Here is a 22,049-nt window from a genome sequence, read left to right as displayed (position 1 = left end):
ACAATAAATGATAAATCGGACGAAGTTATATATGGGAGCTATATCCAAATCTGAACCGATCTCGATAAAATTTAGCAAATGTATTTCTGAGCTGTATTTGATATATTTCCCCAAATATTGTTGTTGCAGAGTGCATATTACGGCTGCGGAGGACAAAAATAACAAATCGGATGAACAATATATACGGGAGCTATAGCTATATCTGAACCGATTTCAATCAAATTTGGCATACTTATTTTCAGGTCCAATCTGATCGTACGTGCAAAATTCCATACTATTCGGACTGATATTACACGATTGGTGCACAATAAAAGGCAAATCGAACGAAAATATATGGGAGCTATATCTAAATTTTTACCGATTATCTCCAATTTCAATAGGGTTCGTCCTTGGGCCAAACAAATGATTTGTGCAAAATTTCATCTGGATAGGGCAATAAATGCGAACTGTACTTCGTTTACAAAAATACATGGACAGACGGACCGACGGACGGACAGACGGACGGACGGACATGCATAAATCGACTCAGAATGTGATTCTATGAATATCCCCAGAAGTAACTGTGGGTCTATCTCGCTTCCTTCTCCCTGTTGCAAACAAATGCACAAATACATAATACCCTGAACACCTTGTGGTGTAGGGTATAATAACCTCCCTCTATCCTAAACGTCAACAACCACAGATACCAACAGTGTCATTTATATCAAATTTCAGGCTTTTCGTACAATTAGAGTACACATTTCCGAAACCACATCCACATGTCTAGGCTACATAGAAACAGCGACCCTAATACCAAATTTCTGACTTCAAGCACTATCTGTCGAAATTGTACCAAATGTAGTACTATTCAGTACTTTTCCCACAATTATAGTAGACATTTCCAAAACCACTTCTTTGTCACAAAACAGAGACCCCAAATGCCAACTGTTCCGAGTTTAGTACCATTTGGAACAGTTCGCACACTTAGTACACAATTCCAAAACTACCTGCATATATACAGGGTGAGATTAAAAAAAAACTGCAACAAAGTCAAACGCCATAATTTTTACATTTTTTTTTTTAATTGTCGGAAATAGCATCAAATTTTAGAATAAGTTTAGATTTTTTCGAATTGGTTATCTTTGGCACAAATTACGGCCTTCAAACGGCCAATGAAACCGTTACACGCTGCCCGAATGTTGCTCTTCTACATTTTGGCCATTCCCGGCGAAGCGCTTGCTTGAGGTGATCGACACTTTGGTATTTTTTAGTGCCAATCTTGCTTTCCGAAATACTCCAAACACAATAGTCCAACGGATTGGTATCCGGAGATTTTGGTGGTCATTAAGCGCTGGAAATGAAGCGAGGAACCTAATTTTGCAAGCATTCTTGGGTGGCGCGTGCTGAGTGCTATGGTGCTGAGTCCTGTTGGAATGACCAAGGTCTGCGACCAAAAGGTTTACGTGCCCAAAGCTTCAATACACCCTCCAGAATATTTTCGCGATAATATTCGTTATTTATTGTGATGCCACGGTCGATTAATACGAGCGCAGGGCGACCATCAGCTGTTATGGCGGCCCACACCATCACCATGGCGGGCGCTTGAGTTCTGGTGGCCAACCGAAGGTGTACATTTTCAGCTGAAGTAAACACGATCATTTTGTTTGTTTAACAAATTCTGATGGACAACGAATGTTTTCTCATCGGAGATATAAATATAAAGAAATCACACTATCACGATTGAATTCCATCACGAATAACTTTTTTTCTGGAAAATTGTCACCAAAATGCTTTTCCAAAATGAGCTGTCACTGGACAAATTTTAACAGCTGTCGGACGAGTGGCTTAGAAATGACCGCAGTCTGAAGTTGGTTGCAGTTTTTTTCGTCTCACCCTGTATATAACAATTACTTTCTAACTTTAATTCTCATTCCATATTTTAAGTTTTTATCTCTATCCGCACACATAATCCGAAACGGTAGAAGTTAATTCTTTTCGTAACTCAGCCGTTTCGTCTGTTCGTTGATTCTTAGTCAGTCAGTAGATAGATAGATATATAGTTAAACAACTGATGATTGGTCCTTTATATATAACTCTTTAAAAATTGGCAATAGATTCTGATGGTCCTAGAAATACCCACGATAACAACTCTTTTGGTCCCAAGGAAAATATTCTTTAAAAATCCACGATAGCAAATTTGTTGGTCCCCAGAAAAATATTCTTAAACAATCCCCGATTGTGGCTCACTGAAAATTTTCTTTCTTTAAAAATCCAAATTTTCTTTAAAAATCTGTTGGTCCTTGAAAGATCATTTTTTAAAAAACCACGATCATGGCTCTGTTGGCTTTAAAAAATATTCCCCCCTTGGAAAATAAAATTGAAAGAAGTCAAACGTATAAATAAAAGAAAAAATGCAATTTGTTGTTATATTATTATTGTTATTATTTAAAATTATGGCACACAATTACTTCATTGTTGTTTTTACTTTTGCTTAAAGCTAATCGCCTCATTATTTGGGCTTTACATAATAGCTAGTCTTGACGAATGGCATTTTAGCCACTTCAGCGCTATAGAAACGATCGCGTATCTTCAATTGAACATGAGTGCCAGCTTGTTTCAATTGCTCCTGAATATAGCCCATGGCTATGTTGATGTTCAACGAAGGACTGGGACAACCGCTGGTAATGTGACCCACCTTTTGAGAATCCTTGTAGATTTCAACACCGGCACGGGCTGGTGGTGGTTTGGCAGCTGGATCCATTTTCAAGCCCACACGACGACGTTGAACACCCTCTTTGAGTTGTCGATTCACCACCTGGGCACCGGGGAAATTTTCCTCGGCCCGACGGCGCTTGGCAACCAACCAGGCAAGTGCCGCCTCAATGGGTGTTGTTTTGTTATCAATATCGCTTCCGTATAGACAGAGACCCGCCTCCAGGCGCAATGAATCACGTGCTCCCAAACCGGCCATTTTCACTTGTTGTTTGGTTTGCTGCAGTAGGGCTTCGGTGACCTGTTCCACATGACTGGAAGGTATGGAAATTTCAACACCATCTTCACCCGTGTAACCACAGCGGGTAATGCGGCAATTGCCCACACCAGCCACTTCCGTCACCAGGGTATTCATGAAGTATAATTTGCTCAGGTCGGTCTTTGTTACGGCCGACAAGGCCTTAACAGCTGTGGGTCCTTGTACAGCAATCAACGATTGATCGGCAGATGTCATAAATTCGATAGCCACATCTTTGCCCTGAGATTTAAATGTATTAACAGCTGCCTCCATTATGGCCATATCTTGGGTTTTCATGGCAGCATTGGACACAACGTAAAGCAAATCTTTCTTGACCTTATTGACAATTAAATCATCCAAAATACATCCCTGTTCATTGGTGAAAACAGTCAGGGAACCTGTACCATCAGCAGCTCCTCGTATATCAGCCGTACACACCGATTCCATGCACTCCACAGCATCTTTGCCACGTACATAGGTTTGCAACATGTGGGAAACATCGAAAATCGAAGCAAATTTGCGGGTGTGCAAATGTGAGGCCGATATACCTTGATCGGAATATTGCACGGGCAGTGAATAGCCTCCGAAGTTGACAATTTTGCCACCATTCTTAACATGGAAATCATATAGTGCTGTACACTCAACCTTACCCCCAGCAGGGGGTGATGCAAAACATCTCACAGAAGGCGCGATCAATGTGGATTTGGAAACGTGTTTTGTCAGCAATGTTCTTATCATTTTATATGTTTGCTCTGCTTTAATTTCCCCACAATAAGCTGTAAACACTTGAAACTATAATCACGAACTGAGCTCTGATGATTTTCTTTTCGTTTCAGATCATTTGAATTTGTCTAGAGATGTTTTTTTTTAATGTTTTACGTCTTGGTGGCAGTCAATTGGAAACATCCAATCCAAGCCACAAAAAGGCAAAACAAGAAATCAGCTGTTCTCCCTCTCTTGTTGAGGAGCAGAGACAGGCGCCTGAGTATTGATAACTGATAAGAAATGTCATGAACGCTGTTATCACTAGCTTAGATGACACTATGTTTATTGTTGGTAGGCATTTGATATTTTACTGTACATTGACAAATAAGGGGCTCTCTCCCACAGAGGTTGGGAGCGCAATTTTATGAAATGAGAAGGGAGCATAAGGAAAAGAAAATAATCGTAAAAGTTAGGTTTGGTAAAATGGTATATTTTCTAAATAAATAAATAAATAATATATTATGGTTTTTTATTATTTTATAAGAATTATCAGAGAAAATGCTACGAAGAATGGTTAGGGAAAATGTTATATTTGCTGGATAAATAAATAACAAATTGATGATGTTTGTTTTTAATTGTTAAAAAAATCCTACAAAAAATGGGTAGTCACATACGGCGTACCCGTTTTGTCTCGATCTGCAACTCTGACGTTTTATTGATCAGTAAATGTTGGTTATAAAAATTCTATTAAGTACTAATAATAACAATAAAACAAAAATTATAATACAACCAAAAAAATTGATTTAAACTCTCACTTTTTGGTTTCTAATTGTTATTTATTCCATTGAACTTGTTTCTTTCTTTTGTTGGTTTATTTCCAGACTACACTTGCTTTTTTTAATAATATCAGCCATGAATGAAATATCGTTAATCTATATTTATAACACTATAAAACAATCATCGTAAAAAAGTGTATAATTAACAAGTTAAAAAGTATCGGCTGGTTGTACCTTGACAGATGTATAACCTCAGCCAAATTTCGATTATTTAAATATAATTTGACTTCTGTTATGATTATTCAAATTGTTGACCCTCTATGGAGTGGATTCCGAAGGAATGGGACAATATTGTCTTTTTACTATCGGACCTAAATAAATATAAAATAAATATCATATTTTGGACTATATCGATTACTTACTACACTTTATAGGAGATATCTGTTAATTTTTAGAAAATGATGAAATGTGCGTGATGTTGCAAATATAGTCGACCGAAGTATTTCATTTTCATACTTTATCTAATACAAATAAAAATATTGGTATGGGCAAAATTACAAGAAAATCGACCATTTATATTCAATTTTATGCGAAATCATTATGAATATACCATATTCATTTCAGGTATCTGGTTGAAATGTGGATATAGCAAGTTGCCGACTTGTTTCTCAAGTTATAACAGATAGAAGAATTGAAAATTGTGACCCTTTGTGGGGTGATGTACCAGAAGAGGTTCGCAGATATATATCATCTTCATAACACATCTTGTGTTAGGAAAAATGTTTGTATGTGTAACATTTGAAGAGAGTTTAATGCTTATTTTGCTTTCTTTGAGAGATTTATTTTTCGAAATCTTGAACCCTACGTGGGAGAGGTAGCAGAAGGAATGATCAAATCTCGACCATCTTTATCACAGATCTTGTGTTAGCGGAAATATTGACATGTTCCAAGTCTGCATGGAACCAGATATTAATTTCACGTTTTATGAGCTTCATTAATATTCAAAATGTTGACCCTTTGTGGGGGAGGTAACAGAAGGAGTGGGGCGATATACCCCATCTTTACAGAACATCTCGTGTAAGTAGAAATAATGAGATGTGCAAAGAGAACCGGATGCTTAATTGGGATTTTATAATCGTTTTGGTTATTCAAAATTTTGACCGCTTCTGGGGGAGGTACCAGGGAGTGCTCCGATCTCTACCACATTTATAACAGAAATATTGAGATGTGCCAAATCTGAATACAATTGGACGTTAATTTCGCGTTATATGGGCTTAATGGATATGAGATAAAAAAACTGCAACATAGACAAACGCCATAATTTTTCCTTTTTTCACATTTTATTGAATGAAAGCAAAAAATGTCGGAAATAGCATCAAATTTTAGAATATGTTTAGATTTGTTCGAATTGGTCACCTTTGGCACGAATTATGGCCTTCAAACGGCTAATTAAACCGTCACACGCTGCCCGAATGTGACTTTGTGGTATTTTGGCCCATTCCCAGCGAAGCGCTTGCTTGAGGTGATCGACACTTTGGTATTTTTTAGTGCCAACCTTGTCTTCCAAAATACTGTAGACACAATAGCCCAACCAATTGGTATTCGGAGAATTTGGTGGCCATTGTGCACTGAAAATGAAGCGATTAACCTCAATTTGTATCCATTCTTGGGTGGCGTGTGCTGAGTGCGATGGTGCTGAGTCCTGTTGATACGTTTATGGTCTGCGGCCAAAATGTTTGCCCAAGGCTTTAATACACCCTCCAGAATATTTCCGCGATTATATTGGGCATTCATTCTGATTAATACGAGCGGAGATCGACCATCGGCTGTTATGGCGTCGCACACCATCACCATTGCCGGCGCTTTAGTTCTGGTGGCCAAACTTAGGTGCACATTTCAAACCTGACCTCTTTGGCAAGTAATTTGTTACCATTCTTGGGTGGCGTGTGCTGAGTGCAATGGTGCTGAGTGCTGTTGATATGTCCATGGTCTGCGGCCAAAATGTTTACGTGCCCAAGGCTTTAATACACCCTCCAAAATATTTTCGCGATAATATTCGGTATTTATTCTGATGCCACGGTCGATTAATACGAGCGGAGATCGACCAAAATGCTTTTAAACGTTTGTAAACAATATAATAAGTTGTCACTGGAATAATTTTAACAGCTGTCGGACGAGTGGCTTAGAGATGACAGCAATCTGAAATTGAATACAGTTTTTTCGTCTCACCCTGTACAGCACAATTTTATTTCTTAATACCATTACAGTTTAACTAAGAACCCCAATATGTGAGCTTCACATATTCCACGATGTGACACGGTGAAGAGTTTAAATATCCAGGATTATATCTATGGTCAATTAAAAAAAAAAAACATGTTTGCATTTATTTTCATTTTATACATTTATTTGTATGTCTCATTTTATTTTGAGTTATACTTAAATCCTTACATTGCTGTATCATTACTTCGTAACTATCATCAAGTGTGTGTATGTGTTTGCTTCTGGTTTTATTTTTTTTTTTTTTTATATAGAAAACATAATAGGTTTTATTTTTATTTTTTTTTTTTTATTTTTTCTCTTTTTTATTAATACAAAACTAAAATTCAATATTTCGTTTAAAACATGCGATATATCATTTTGAACGCATAAACTTAAAAAAAAAAGATCTTTATGAAAAGTTTTTTTTTATTCTAAAGCCTGTGACCTGGTTTTCTTTTTTACAAATTTCTATAATAATTTTGTCAATAACATTTTTATTTTTTTTACTTTTTGGTGGCCGAAATTTAAGAAAAAAATAATGTAAAAACATGCTAATTTCATGGGGATACTTAAGAGAAGGGAGGAGGAAGAATGATAATTTTTATGTAATGACTTAGACTTATAAAGTGGGTCGATGGATGTTAAATGATTAGCAGGAGTTAAAACATTATCTGCCGATTCTGGATTATTCTATCTTATCTGGATTTTTGTTCTATGGACATACAAAAAAAAACCATGCCTTTTTTCTCTACAGATATTTTATGGATCAAGAATCGAGAAACCGGGCTATTTATTTTCCAATACATATTCTTTTGTTTCCTTGTTGTTTATTTATTGTTTAACTATATTATATACTTTTGAGTGGCTTTGTTTTTTATTAAAAAAGAATTATATGTTATGAAATAATAAACAAATATTTTATGTTGTTTCGTTTTTTAATGTAAAGAACTTTATTTTAAAAATTACATTTGTTTATTTATTCTATTCCTTTAAAAGAGAAGTTGTGATTTTTTTTAGTTTCTTTAATGCTAAGTATCTTCTAATGACGATAGGGGAGAAGAGGGAAAAATGATATTCGTACTTATTTTATTTGTTCCAAGCTTTACAAATTCTTCATTTTGTAAAGCTTGGAAGAACAAAACAAAAAAAGGAAAAAGATTGGTGTGGGTGGTGGGTTTGATATGAAAAAAATACATTCCTAAGTTTACATACTGCTGTTGTTGTTGTTGGTTGTTTTAGCTTGTCCAAATATGAAAATGTTTGCTTGCTTTCTAATGCAAGGAGGCTCCAAAAGATTGTTTTCCTTTGTGAGTGTCATATATTACCGTCTGACGTTTCTTGTTGTTGTTTGTCTCTTCTTTTTTTTTTTTTCTTTTTAACTAGACTTACTAATGCACATAAAGCCATTAGAAAATGAAAGTAAAGTTTAAATTATTTAAAAAAAATATATAAGATATTTTTAGGCATATTTTACAACTTAAATGACTACGAAAACCCTAACTCAATAGATAATAGATAAGCGTGATCATTGACGCTCTGCTTTGTTGTTCTTATTTGATATATGTATCTGTGTGTGCTTTTGCAATGGAATTTGAGGCAAGACATCGCCCTCATCACACACAACTTCATCTCAATCCTCAAGCATTTGAAAAGTAGTTATGGATACTTAACGCGGGCATGCCAACACATAATAAGGCTCAAAATCCAACGAACATTTAATGAATTCTGAAAAAAGGCAAGAGAACATAGTTATAAACAATTGTGGAAAATAGCAACTATAAATATGTTATAATATAATGGATAAATAAACAAAAAAATATCAAATAAGACAAATATAAATATATATAAATTATGAAAATACTTTAATTTTCAACATCATTTGTTTCATCAAGTTTCATCAAACAATCAATTGGTGTATCTGATTATCCTAAAATTTGTAACAATTGTTGTAAATTGTAACTGGAAGATGTCTGTTAACACAAAAGTTCTACAAAAGGGAGAGATGCGAAGAAAAATGTTTATAGTTCTTTCACTAAGCATTTGCAAATTCTTGCAGGACAAATTCCAGCAACTTTTCGTCTTCTCCTGCCGTTTATTTATACAGGACGAAATGAAAAAACTGCTACCAACTTCAGACTGCTGTCATTTCTAAGCCACTCGTCCGACAGCTGTTAAAATTATTCCAGTGACAACTCATTATATTGTTTACAAGCGTGAAAAAGTATTTTGGTGAGAATTTTCCAGAAAAGAAGGTATTCGTGATGGAATTCAATCGTGATAGTGTGATTTCTCCAAGTGTCGATCACGTCAAGCAAGCGCTTCGCCGGGAATGGACCAAAGCACCGCAGAGCAACATTCGGGCAGCGTGTGACGGTTTCATTGACCATAATTCGTTGGCCATAATTCGTACCAAAGGTGACCAATTCGAACAGATTTAAACTTATTCTAAAATTTGATGCTATTTCCGACATTTTTTGCTTTCATTCAATAAAAATTAAAAACAAGTAAGCAAAGGCTACAGTCGAGCGGGGCCGACCGTTGAATACCCTACAACACTATAATAAATGATACAGTTTATATAGGCAAGATACTCGAAAGAATGCCACAAGATATTGTGACAAATAATAAAAGAAAACCATCAGGTTTCGTTCTCTAATTTTCGAATAATAGCAACTTAAACTAATTCGCTTATTTCCAATTTATTGGTAAATGGTCTTCCTAGATCTGGAACCAATATTTCCCAAAGACCTTTTATATCTTAGAAGTGGCAAAAGATAAACATTTATTATTGGTTTTTGACTGAAACGCATCTATATGATATACAGACATTTGACTATATTCTTCAGCGAAATCAGCGTTAACGAAATAGTCAGAAGTGCGTCTTTCCTGTATTTGTGAATACTCCAAAAAGTCACTGGAATGGACATTTTCGTACTTTGTCTACAAAAGTTGGCAAACTCCTTTACACATTGAATATTTTTGGATGGCCATCCAAAACTGCTTGGCTTTTGCAATGTCCGGTAACCACCATTCAAATGTGCCTGAGGATCGAGCGATAATTACGACCTGCTGACGATTTTGCAGTTTTTTTGGTCCATTTCAACCCCTAAATATATGGCAACCATCTCCAAAAAGAGTAGGCTTCTATTCTGACCCTCATCTTATCCCCATGCAAAATTTCGTAAGGATCGGGCCATGAATGCGATCTATATATGATATCCTGATATCCTAACTACTTAGTTTTGTTAGCTGTAGAAATATAACCCAATGTTTAATTCAAAATGAAAATATGCCAAAAATATGACAAAATTGAAAAAATATGAGAAAAAGTTACAAAATCGATATTTTCATCTTTAGAGAGATATTTTTATGCGATTTTTTAGACGTTTTTTCTTTCCTGTCAAGAGGCCATTATGAATTAATGAGAACTGTCGAAATCAGTTCAGACGTTCTTTCAAGCATATCTTCTTTGATAGACATATATATCGCACATATTTTGCTACATATCCGATTTGTTGTATGTCAACATCAATGTAAAGTTCAGAAGTAACCTTGTCATGACTTTGTGATTTCGCCGGGATTTAAAATATTCGCGGTTTAATGAAAAATTTTGAATTTTTTCAACAAAAAAGATATGGACTATCTTACCCGCTAAATATTAAAATTGGTAGGCTTCTTCCCCGCCCTAAACTCTAGCTACATGCGAAATTCCGCGTCGATTGGTCTATAATTGCGACCTGTATAGCTACTGCAAAATCCGACTTTTTTCAGTATTTGGTCCATTTCAACCCCTAAATATTATGCGATCATCTTCAAAGAAATAGGGTTCTATTCTGACCTTAACCCCACCTCCATTCTAAATTTCGTGAAGATCGGCCCATAATTGCGACCTGTAGAGTGATTACAAATTAACATGGGCAGACGGACAGACGCACAGACGGACATACATAGCTAGATCGACTCAGCTCGGCGAGCTAGGGAATGTGGGAAACCAATATTTCGAGGTGTTACATAAATTCTGGCCCAATCAAACTTATAATACCCCCAACACATAGTGTTGTAGGGTATAAAAACGTAAAAATTGTGGTGTTTGACTTTGTTGCAGCTACAGGTCGCAATTATGGCCCGATCCTAACGAAAATAAAAATGGAGGTAGTGTTAGGGTCAGAATAAAAGCCTATTGTTTTTGAGATCATCGACTAAAAAAAGACAAAATCTTGATTTTGCTGTTGCTGTTGCTCTACAGGTCACAATTATAAATCAATAAACGCGGAATTTTGCATGGAGTTAGAGGTTAGCGATGAACAGAAACCTACCTATTCGGTCAGCTTACAATATTTAGCTGGTAAAATAAACCAACCATAATTTATTAATTAAGGACATCTTTGTTGTTTATTTTTTTGCCACATAAAAATATATATTCACTAGCTGGCCCGGTCCGCGTTGCCGGCCCTTACTTTTGGTCTTTAATGCATATTTTTTTAAGCATTATAGAATTATGAAAGCGGCACAATTTTTATTATAAGTAAAATAACTCCATAGTAATTTCTAAATAGAAATAAACATTCATGGGAAAAATTATAATAGATAATAATCTACCGTCGGTTTTAGATATTTTGAATAGCCTGATCTTATTTTTCAGCCTAAGGCTATAATTGAGTGTTAAAAACCTGTATGATATAGAACTTCTATAATAGCCCCATGTGAAAACTCAGCTAAATTTTTGGTATCGAATTTCCAATGTTAAGAATACCGTGCTGCGTGGTATTTAGTTTTGTCCACCTCATAATTGAGGGCGGAATGATTTCAAAATAGTCAAAGATAATTGCTTTTTTACATCCATTACCGTGAAATATTAATTAATTTATTTTTGTCATAAAAATTGTGAGTTGGAGAACCCATAAAGTCCATATTTTTCATCATAGTATAATTCAATAACGAACAAAAAATTAATATTCGTGATTTTTTCATGTTTCTGCCACAATTTGATATTTCGGAGTTTATGGCATGTAGATGTTAATCCCACATCTACGTTCCCAACCAATATTCTCTTGGGAGTTTCAAATTCAATAGTATATCAAATTTTCTTTTCTGACCAAACATTGGTTGGGAAAGCGGATTTGTGGGTACACTAATGTGAGAACTATACTCGAATAAATGCCTATGTGGACAATTATCTGAGGGACGATTCTCTACCCCAGAGTTGCCTAAATACAATTTTTTAGCCAAATCAATTGATGAATGTGGTCAAGACCAAGATGGACTCTACTCCGAAAATTGAAAATATTATGAGAAGAGGTTTTTTACACCCTTAGAAACAAAGATGCCAAATAAAGGCCTAAAGATGAAAAAAATGTCGAAGACCCCGAAAATGGCTTAAATTATATGATGGTTATACCAAAACATGATCATATTTTGCGAGGATGGTTTCTTATCAAATTAAAATGAGTGTGAGAAAAATGTGGTTAAAATGTAAACAATACTTGAAATAGGGTTGTACCCTTATCCGGGGGTCATATATCATGACCTGCAAAAGCGATTTAAGACATCTTGAAAGTTTAGGAACAATTTCTTTCTTTTTTCCTAAATGTCCAATTCGCTCTACCATTTTGCACCCTTTATATTCGGTATTTCACTGACTGCAGTTCCAATGAATTGCATTTTGAGTTCTCATTGGGCGGATTATTGCCATATGAAAGATGTAGGTCCACGTAGGTCACTCATTTTATTTTAAATATTATTCATTCAGATTTCAAGGCAATAAAAAATGTTCACTTCAATATAGTATGTCAAATTGAAAAAAATCACACCAAAAAGAAATTTGTTATTAATATTTTTATTGGATACCATTCCAAAATTGTATGAATTGTCAAGCCGTTCTTTAGTTATACCTTATGTAATTTTTTCCCCGATTTGAGAATTTTTGCAATGAGATCTCTTTTTTCAAGATTTTTAGAAATCTTGACTTAAATTTGGTGTTACCGCGTTAAATTATTTCGATAACATCTATTTCGTTTCGCCACCACATAATTTGGTACTACACTTCAATGTAACCCGGCTTCTATTTCAGTTCTCAAGAAATCGAGTCAAAATAAATTGGTATTAATATTCGAATCAAAAAGAAAAAAAAAATATAAAAAACACTACAAATGTACATTCGAAAAAAGTAAGTCAAAATAGAAAAAAAACATACAAAATAAAACATTACGATTGTACATTTCAGAAGTCAAAATGAAAATGTTAATATATCACATTTTTACGCGATTTTTTTGAATATTATCCTTTTCGGAAAAGAGACAATTCAGAATTTGTATGAATCGTTAAAATCAGATCAGCGGTTCTTGAGTTATAAGCGTAGTAACTAACACAACTTACATTTATATATATAGATATACAGAAACGTTGTTCGATTTTGAAGCAAAAGAAGACGCTTTGCACACTAAGAAAATGATGTACTTGGCCGTCTTCCTAGTCGCCTTCTTCAATTCCTGTGGCCACTTTTCTAATGTTCTGACAAACGGTCTATTATACGCCTTCCTTTGCTGCCCTAACTTGAATTCTGTATTCTGCTGGCAATTCTGCTACTCGATGGTACAAACATCAAGTAGGTGTAGATCTTGTAAGACCACGAGATTTTCTCAAAAAAAGTTTATGCTTGTTTAAGTTATTGTTAGCGACCTCTTGTCCGCATTAACTAAAGCTGCTGAGCCACACTCAATTCTGGATCTTTGAACTGAAAACTAAAGAGTATTTAACATGATCTCGAGCCGAATTATTTGCCTTAATGTAGAATCCAAAATACTGTATAATGGTAACAGTGTTATAACAACTCAGCTGAATATTGAATTGAATATTTGAATATTTCCTAACTGATGACCAGTCAAAGAGATTGTTTTGTTATTAATCTTAACATCAGGGTTTTTTGAGGTAGGATCATGCCGAATACATTTGCGTCACAGTATTCTAATAATTTTAAAGCTAAAATAATATTTTAATCCATATGGCTATGACCATGACCTAGGTCGGCCAAGAAGACTACTTTTGACAATATCTTGAATCGACCGTATAGTATGTCACACAATATATTATATATTCAAATAGGTACGGTTCTAACCGCTTTTCTAACCTTACATTTATATGCATAAACAAATTTGTGAGCTAAAATCTATGACACTTACCTGCTGATATACTATTATACTTATTCAACTGATATATACCGTATCAGAGATGCATGTGTTTGTTTTGTATATTTAACAAATGGGGTGGGGCGGGCATAGAACAATTATGCTCGTTATTATTTTCTGTTCTGTTCTCTTTTCATTTAATTTACATTAGCCATTCCTAATCCGTTCCTATAGCTATTTTGTCCGGATTTCCCGCTGCCTCAGAAGCTGAAAGAACAAGGAAAACAATATTTGTGAGTTGACACGGCAGATTGTAATTATTATAAGATGTCATACCTTCAGCAGCGTCTTTTTCAATACCAGCCTCACTTCCCGCACTGGCCGCCTCCAATACCTGTTGCTGCACCTGCACAATGGGTTGACCATCTTCTGTGTAGGATACAGAGACCGGTATACGTGTACCATCCTCGCCAATGACATGAGCTCCACCCTCACCATCCTGCGATTGCTGAATAACCAATTGACCCTCGGAATTGAGTAGGGAAGCATCGATGAGCTGGGTTTCATTATTCTCACCCTGCACCAAAACCATTTGTCCATTGCCATCAGTCATCATTTGCAGGGTCTCTCCGTCGAGACCTTCACCAGATTGTAAAACACCCACAGATTGCAGGAGCTGTTGAATTTGTTCTGGATCCTGCACCAAGATCTGATTGCCATCAGCATCAGTGATAATATGATTATCGAGTTGTAACAATTGACCACTTTCATTTAGGATGAATTTAATTTGTCCACCATCCACTTGGGCCTGCATTGAGGCTTCATCTAATTCCATGGCAACATGTTGTTCACCAGCAGCTCCTTCGGCTGCAGCGGCGGCTTCTGCGGCGAGTTGTTGGTCATGCGTTTGCTGCTGATGTTGTTCTGTGGCATTACCGCCTTCTTCTGTTGCTGGTGTGCTTGACGGCTCAGTTGCTTGTTGCTCGGCATGACTATCATCTGCCACACTAGTTGTGCCCGATGCTGCTGCTGTTGTGGACTGTTGGGAGTCCTCCGCTGCTGTTACCGTTGTTGGGGTTTCAGTAGCTGTCTGATCACCAATTGCTGTTGGATGATCATCCGAAGCAGCAGCAGCGACGACTGATGCCTCTGTTTCATTTTTGTTTCCATCACCTTCCGGGGCAGGTTTAGTTGTTTCTTCGGTTGTTTGTTTTGTAGATTCTTTAGTAGAATCATCATTTCCATCACTTGTCGCAGTGTTTGCAGCAGTTGCCTCTGTTGTCGTTCCTGTGGCTGTTGTTGGAGGATTTGCTGGAGGTTCTTCATTGTCATCATCTAAACTTGGCATGCTCACAGGTCCGCTGGACGTAGGCGGTTTATTACTCTCCGTTTCTGCATCTTTCAGATCACCGCCCACTGTGCCAGGTGGTGTTCCGGCCGAATGTGTCGTTTCATCCGGTTGATCCAACATTGGCATATCTATGCTAACCGATACTGGTGCTGTGCTGGTAGTAGGGGTATTTTTCAATTGATCTTCCACGGATGTGGTAACAGCTGCCGATTCTTGTCCCGGCAAAGTTATGTTAAAGGTAATGCCACCTTCACTGCCAGCCTGAGAGGTAATCACCACTTGATCCCCAGAGCCTGATCCCGAGGCGGTGGTGGTAACATTACCTCCATTGTCTCCCTTGTCCGAATGCATTTTCTCGAATATGCTTTCAATGTCTGTCTCTGAAATGGTGGCACTTCCTGCACCACCCGTCATGGAGGAAATTTGTTGCTGTTGATGGTGAACATTCAAATCTTGGCCATGATGTGACAATTCATTGTGTTCCTGCTGGGCGGCCTCACTGAGAAGAGCAGCAGCATTAAGGGTGGACAGATTATTACCACCACCACCAGCTGATGAGGAGGACTTTTTATGGCTGCCGCCACCACCCGAGGAGTCACCACGCCTGTGCGTTTCCATATGCTGGTTATAATAGTTCTCTTGAATGAATGTCAGCGAGCATATGTGGCACGAGAAGAAGCGTATATTGTTTGCAGCATTGGCGACAACATCGCTGGCTGCCGTGGTGACTGGAGTGGTACTGTCACTCAGCGCTTCATCAATGGTCTCCTGTAACAGTTTCTGGGTGGTCAACAAATTCTGTGACTGGGTCGCCGGCTGTTGTTTTATGCTAATCATCTGTTGTTGTTGTTGCTGCTGCACTTGAACCTGTTGTTGTTGGTGCTGCTGCTGATGTTGATGCTCTTCGAAATGTTTCACCAGCATGTCACGCTTGGGGAAGGACATCGAACATGCGCCACACTTGTAAACATTGCCTTGATGTTGTTTGGCATGTGTGGTGGCCGCTTCCCGAGTCTCAAAGCGTTGAGCACAGAGGCGGCACTTGAACGGCTTGGACTTTATGCCAGCCATGTGTTTGCGCATGTGTTCATCAAACAGAACCTTGTCTGTTGACTTGAATTGACAGTGATTACAGGTGTATAGAGCGGTAGTAGTACCACGTCCAGCAGCATTCACGCCTGCCGTTATGGAATCTGCTGCCGGGGCGGCAGCCACCTGTGACACTGGCAGTGTTGTTGTACTGGTAACCACCACATTGGTACTGTGAGTATTTTCCATGTGCTTACGCAGAGCCGTCTCACTGACAAAGTTAATGTGACACACGGCACAGGTATTGTCCATGGGGGTGTTGTGCTCACGCACCATGTGCTGTTTCATGGCTCCGAAATTGGGGAAGATCTTTTTGCAGTTTTTGCACTGGAAATTCTGGTCCTTGCATGTCTCGTAATGGGTGTTGAAGAGACGCATATCTGAGGTTTTGTATTCGCACGACAAGCACTTGTAGATTTTGGTTGTTTTGCGTTGCAGCGTTTGGGTGCCGGCCGAATGCTGTTGTATGGATGTTGGTGAGGGTGTGGAGATTTTCATTTGTTGTACGGCACTCACTGGAAAACAAACAAAACAAGTCCCGGATAAGTTACAAATTACTCTCTTACTGATGGAAATCCTTGACAACTTACCTGCTGCTCCACTGTTTAATTTCTGCAATTTATTGGGTGGTGGTGTTTGCTGGGCTGCAATGTTATTTGCCACTGTGACAGTTGTCCCACCTCCAATGGTCGTTGTTGTCCCAGCCCCACCACCACTGTCATCATTTAGTCCATATTTCTTGTGCAATAAATTCATTAGATTTGTTTTCACCCGCTCCACATCGTTTTCCAGACGATCCAAGTAATTGATAAGATTCGTACAGCGTGAACATACCACATCCTCTACACTGACAATGACCATAAATGCATCGCCGACCAATTGACCAATTTTATTGGGAAATTTTGTCGAAGTATGCGTTGTCTGCATATCCGTCAGTGGATGTTGTGCCTGATTGGCACCCAGAGCATCATCGCAAACATAGCAGCGATTGCTGGACGTAGCAATTTGTTGCTGTTGCAGGCTATTGTTAAGGCCTGAGGATACCACCGTGGTTCCACCGCCGGCACCAGAGCCCACAATTTTTTGTTTTAAAATCCGTGGTTGATTTGGTCCGGTCACAGTCACAGCTCCGCTCGAAAGCAGGTTGTGTATTTTTCGTACAGTACTATTCATTTGATTATTCATGGTACTGTGGAGGGTGTGATGAAATAATATTATGGGTGGGGGTGCTATGAAAGCAGATGTATCGTTGTATGTATTTCCTTTTTATATGCGTTTTGTATATCCTTTACAACATTAAGATTCAGAGAATAAGAGGTGTTCCAATATGGGTATGTGTGATCTGCAATTAAAGTCAGTAAAGATCTGATAAAATAAATTGTGTGTAATAGAAATTGCGATAACTGGAAATAAATTTGAATTGAATTGAATTCCAAAACCTCAATATGTGCTCCATAACAATGTCATAAAATGCATCCTAGTAATATTATTGGCAAATTTTGTATATAAAGCTCCCATATATATATATATGTATGTTCCCATATATTTTGATATAAACTATTTTCCAACCATGCCATGATCGTTTTGTAATTTCGATTCAGAGACAACTCGGGCTTCAATGTGTATGTTTCATCCTGAATTATACTTCTATATTATGCACCCTATAGAAATGATATTTGGTATGAAAGGCTCCATACAGTACAAAATATCTCCGTCAAACTTAGTGGAAATCGATTCCATTCCATTTCAACCGCTCTAATTTCACTTTGTATGCAGCTCTGGAAAATATTTGTAGTGGAGTCGGACATCAAATAGTCCATTCTTTACTGGTATCAAAATTATATACCTATGAAAATGAACCTAATCGGGTTTTCCGGTTTTAAGATTAGAAACAACTCTAGTTAGGTATTTGTACCATGAAAGTGGTGGAGCCTGGTACCGGATATTTGACTCGATTTCGATGTAGACAAAATAGGTGTCATATGAAAATCCCTATCCAACACGCGGTCACAATGTACCCTGAATACGGGAAACATATTCTTGGGGGACGGACCATAGTACCTAGATATTTAATTCGAAAGTCCGCTATCAAGACCCAGTTTTACTAAACTCATATAAACAATACAGGTGATATTTGAAAGCATAACAATTAAGTTTGAGAAACAAAGTTTTCTACATTCATTACTTTTTTAAGTAGCCGGTTCCATGTCAGGCTTGGATTTTCTCTGAGGGATAACCGAACCAAAAATTTTTATTATTTTGATACTTTTTTAAATAGCCTACTTCGGTCTCATTTGAGTATGTCTTAAACCGACTGAACTGAACAAATTCGGGTTCATAACCGCATATCTCTGAGTTCAGGAAAGATAACATATTTAATGTCATCTTGGAAAGGTTAAAGTGTCAACTATAATTAGGGAAGTACCAAAAATATGTTTTTTTTTTTTTTTTTTTTTTTTTTGTAATTTCGATAAAGGTTGTCCGTCAGTACTATCATTTATTCATTTTTCTGCATCCAATTTTCAATGCTCAAGCCGGTTATTGCTTTGGGACGGCTGGTGGTCTCCAAGGAGTACATACTACTATTACTAGCACTGTATTAGAACTTGCAAGAATATAAAAATGTTACTACGATAACTGGTTGGTTTTTCCTTTATGAAATTGCAAAGCTAGTAGATTCTTACAGTTTTATGAAACAGAGCCTAACTTCAGAATTAACATTCCTGAAGGCCCGAAAAGTTTTTAGGATTTGCGGTTTGTAAGAAACAATTTCAACACTAGGACAAAATTCAGTTTAAATTTGGAACTTCAGAATCAATCCGTTCAGGCACATGCCTATCTAAATTGTAAAATCATCCAAAATGACCAATTTAGTACAGACAAATTTTACAAATTTTACACTGTCCAAACACAAGGTAGAACCCGTTTCAATAAATTGTGAAATTGTTACTCTTTGAAGACGGACAACAGCCCTTATTTTGTAATGTATTCATTTTATCCTTCTTCCTAAAATGCGTTTGTGATTGTTATAAAAAACATACTATTGGCAACCCTTATTCACGCAGCTTGTCAAAGAGAAGAAAACGAAAAACACAGCGAATGTTTTCACCATATGTCCATGTGTGTACGTACGTGTGTGTGTACATGTTTGTGCGGGTTTGTTAAAAAAGAGACTGGTGTTCTGCTGTTCGTTCTTCGTTTATTCGTCAAGTTAAATGGTTTCGTTAATTCTAGCAATGACAAATAATGTTGAGAATGTAGTGGTTAAAAAATTGTCGTCGGAAAATGAGGGAAGAAAATTTGAGGGAAATATTTTTGCAAAATACAATTTGTTACGCATGGGGTTAATGGAAAGCCAGAGAAACAAAAATATGTTAATAACAATAAAGTTGGCGTGAAGAATGTATTATGATCAACACTTATCAATTTTTTCTTTGCATTTCCAATTGTTATCGTCCGTCGTCGTTATTCTGTTTTAAATTCTTGGCAAACAGAGCAAATGATGATGCTCGGGCTTCTTTCTTGACATGCAATATAATTCTGGGGCAGCAGCTTAAGTATATAGTACCTCTTTGCAGGCTGACTAGCCAAAGGAACTGGAGCGCACTTGAAAACAAGAACAATGTTTAATCATTGAGCGTTAAACCCACACACACAGATGCCACATTTGCACGACTTGTTTAAGTTGAATTTTTTACGTTCAGATACTAATTTTAATTGTTGCAAGATGAATTTCCAAATTTAGTACACAAAATATTTGTCATTTAAAAAATGACGCGCCAAAATATTTACACAAAATTTCTACACAATTCTTTTCCATCGAGCTCTGCTTTAAGAAAGCAAAGATGTAAACAAAACACTAGCACAATTTTACCTTCTCCAATTGTCAATTTACAATTAAAGATTTCATTTCGTTTGCATTCCAAATGTATTTCATTTTTGGATAATAATATTCATTTCTTATTTGTTAATTTATTTTTTGATAAGTTTTACCACACGAAACACACAATTTCTTGTTTATTTTTCTTTATTTGATAACTTTTTTTTGTCAGAAAATGACAGCGTAGACAACAACATCGAACAGCGTTACCCAACGAAATATATTCAACACTAGTCGATGAGCCGCTACTGTACGAATGCCAGACCAAACTTAACGAAAGACGACCAACCATACAACGCAGCGCTGAATATTGCAGGACGGCGGCAACGACGAACAACAACAAATACCGAGATTGGGTACGAAAAAAATAGCCACAATATAAATATGGTAGGTGGTGACTGACAGACTTACAACTGCCTACCATTCATACGGCCCCGTTAGACTCAACTTATTTTCTCAAGATTTCTATTTGCGAGTTTTTCTTCTTAAATGTTTATTAACATATCTGCTTCTTCTTACACAATTTCCTTTTTTATTCGATTCTATTTCGACGTTGCTTTTGCCAGCAGCACGCATTCAAATCCATAATAGCAGTTGATAAAACAGCAAAATGCAGCCCTATGCCGAGTTAATAAAATACCAATTATTTTTCCTGTTCTCGTTTTTTTCGGATTGACGGCGGTTATTGAATTTTTGCAAATCACAAGCAAGCAACACTGTACCACACCACCAACCACATAAACTTATGTTGAAATCTTTCACACACCAAAAAAATCCAACCGTTTTTAACAAAGTTTCGTTCAATATTTATTTAACGAACATGCACGCACACTCACACACACGTGGGCACATCTATTATTTAAGAGTTCACTGCAACCATAGTGTTGTCTCTTGCTCTCTTCGGCCTTTTGCTTTACATTTTGTTGACAGCACAGACGAAACAAACATCTGTACACACCGAGGTATTCGTTAAAAAATCAAAATGGCCGCCAAATTATTTTTTTCTTCTTCTCTTTTGGTCGGTCGCTTCGTTGAGTTTTACTCAACAGAAGAAAATTTGACGTGATTGTTCTTTTGGCTTTCTGGTCGCGGTCTTATTGATTTGACCCGGCATTTTTGTTGAAATTAGTTTCATTTATTTATCTCATTTGTTAATTTATTTCCTACAAAATGTGTACCTTTTTTTACAACTATGTCTATGAATTATGAAAATAAACATGCACTTTCCTTCGAAAGTTTTCTCTTTTTCTCACCAAACACACGAAACGCGTGGCTCTTCAATGAAATGCACGATACGAACTGTTGGTGCTGTAATAATTACGGTTAACTTTGCACCAACATACGGGTTCTGGGGGGTTCTTGTTTGTTTTTATTGGTGTTTGTTGTTGTGGAAAAGAAAAACAAAAACATGATATGGAGAAAGGGAAACAATTTTAATAATATTTATAAAATGATAAGTTTTATAAAACAATTCCATTTTTTAGAATAAACGTAGATTGTCGTCATTTTTTGGCGGGCCATGAATGGAAATACTGTACATTTGGGGACACAAACCTAAAATCACACAGTAAGCGTCAAAAGTGTAGTAACACTATGAACAAAATATACAGTACAATATTTCCCTTTCATTTATTTCCTACAATTCAATATAAATAGGCTAACATGGCCAAAACCTTATATGAACATACAACAGTATAAAAACTGTCTATAACTAGATTAATAAAAATAAATAAACTAAATACATAACAAAAATTAACAGGGAGTTATACTATATATTTATATAAAAAAATAAATAAATAATTAGACCCTCAACAGTTAAGCAAGCCTCTCTGCCAGGCAAGAGGCATCAATACATTTAATATGATTTTCTGTATAA

General features: G+C 36.7%; 2 protein-coding genes across 6 annotated transcripts; both read right to left on the bottom strand.

Annotated features, from left to right (window-relative positions):
* Positions 1 to 2,396: 2,396 nt before the first annotated feature.
* On the bottom strand, positions 2,397 to 3,933 carry LOC101895864 (aminomethyltransferase, mitochondrial). The gene has a single exon (XM_005191064.4). It carries the CDS (start codon positions 3,725 to 3,727, stop codon positions 2,489 to 2,491), a length of 1,239 nt encoding a protein of 412 aa, XP_005191121.2. The 5' UTR covers positions 3,728 to 3,933; the 3' UTR covers positions 2,397 to 2,488.
* A 3,712-nt stretch (positions 3,934 to 7,645) lies between these two features.
* LOC101895339 (zinc finger protein 236) lies at positions 7,646 to 21,484 on the bottom strand. 5 transcript variants are annotated; one of them, XM_020039451.2, is made up of 5 exons: positions 21,352 to 21,484; positions 16,884 to 17,635; positions 14,190 to 16,808; positions 13,908 to 14,120; positions 7,646 to 8,454 (listed from the first exon to the last, which is right to left on the bottom strand). In XM_020039451.2, the coding sequence occupies exons 2-4, from the start codon at positions 17,476 to 17,478 to the stop codon at positions 14,071 to 14,073; spliced, it is 3,264 nt and encodes a 1,087-aa protein (XP_019895010.2). In that variant the 5' UTR covers positions 17,479 to 17,635; positions 21,352 to 21,484; the 3' UTR covers positions 7,646 to 8,454; positions 13,908 to 14,070. The 5 variants fall into 5 exon arrangements, with proteins under 5 accessions (XP_019895010.2, XP_019895011.2, XP_005191117.2 ...); XM_020039452.2 differs by lacking the exon at positions 21,352 to 21,484 and adding an exon at positions 20,814 to 20,933; XM_005191060.4 differs by lacking the exon at positions 21,352 to 21,484 and adding an exon at positions 20,693 to 20,928.
* Between the last annotated feature and the right edge of the window lie 565 nt (positions 21,485 to 22,049).

This window comes from Musca domestica, unplaced genomic scaffold, assembly GCF_030504385.1.
Source record: "Musca domestica strain aabys unplaced genomic scaffold, Musca_domestica.polishedcontigs.V.1.1 38, whole genome shotgun sequence".
Taxonomy (NCBI): Eukaryota; Metazoa; Arthropoda; class Insecta; order Diptera; family Muscidae; genus Musca; species Musca domestica.
Note: the sequence above shows the minus strand (reverse complement) of the source record. Positions and strands in the feature narration are given on the sequence as shown.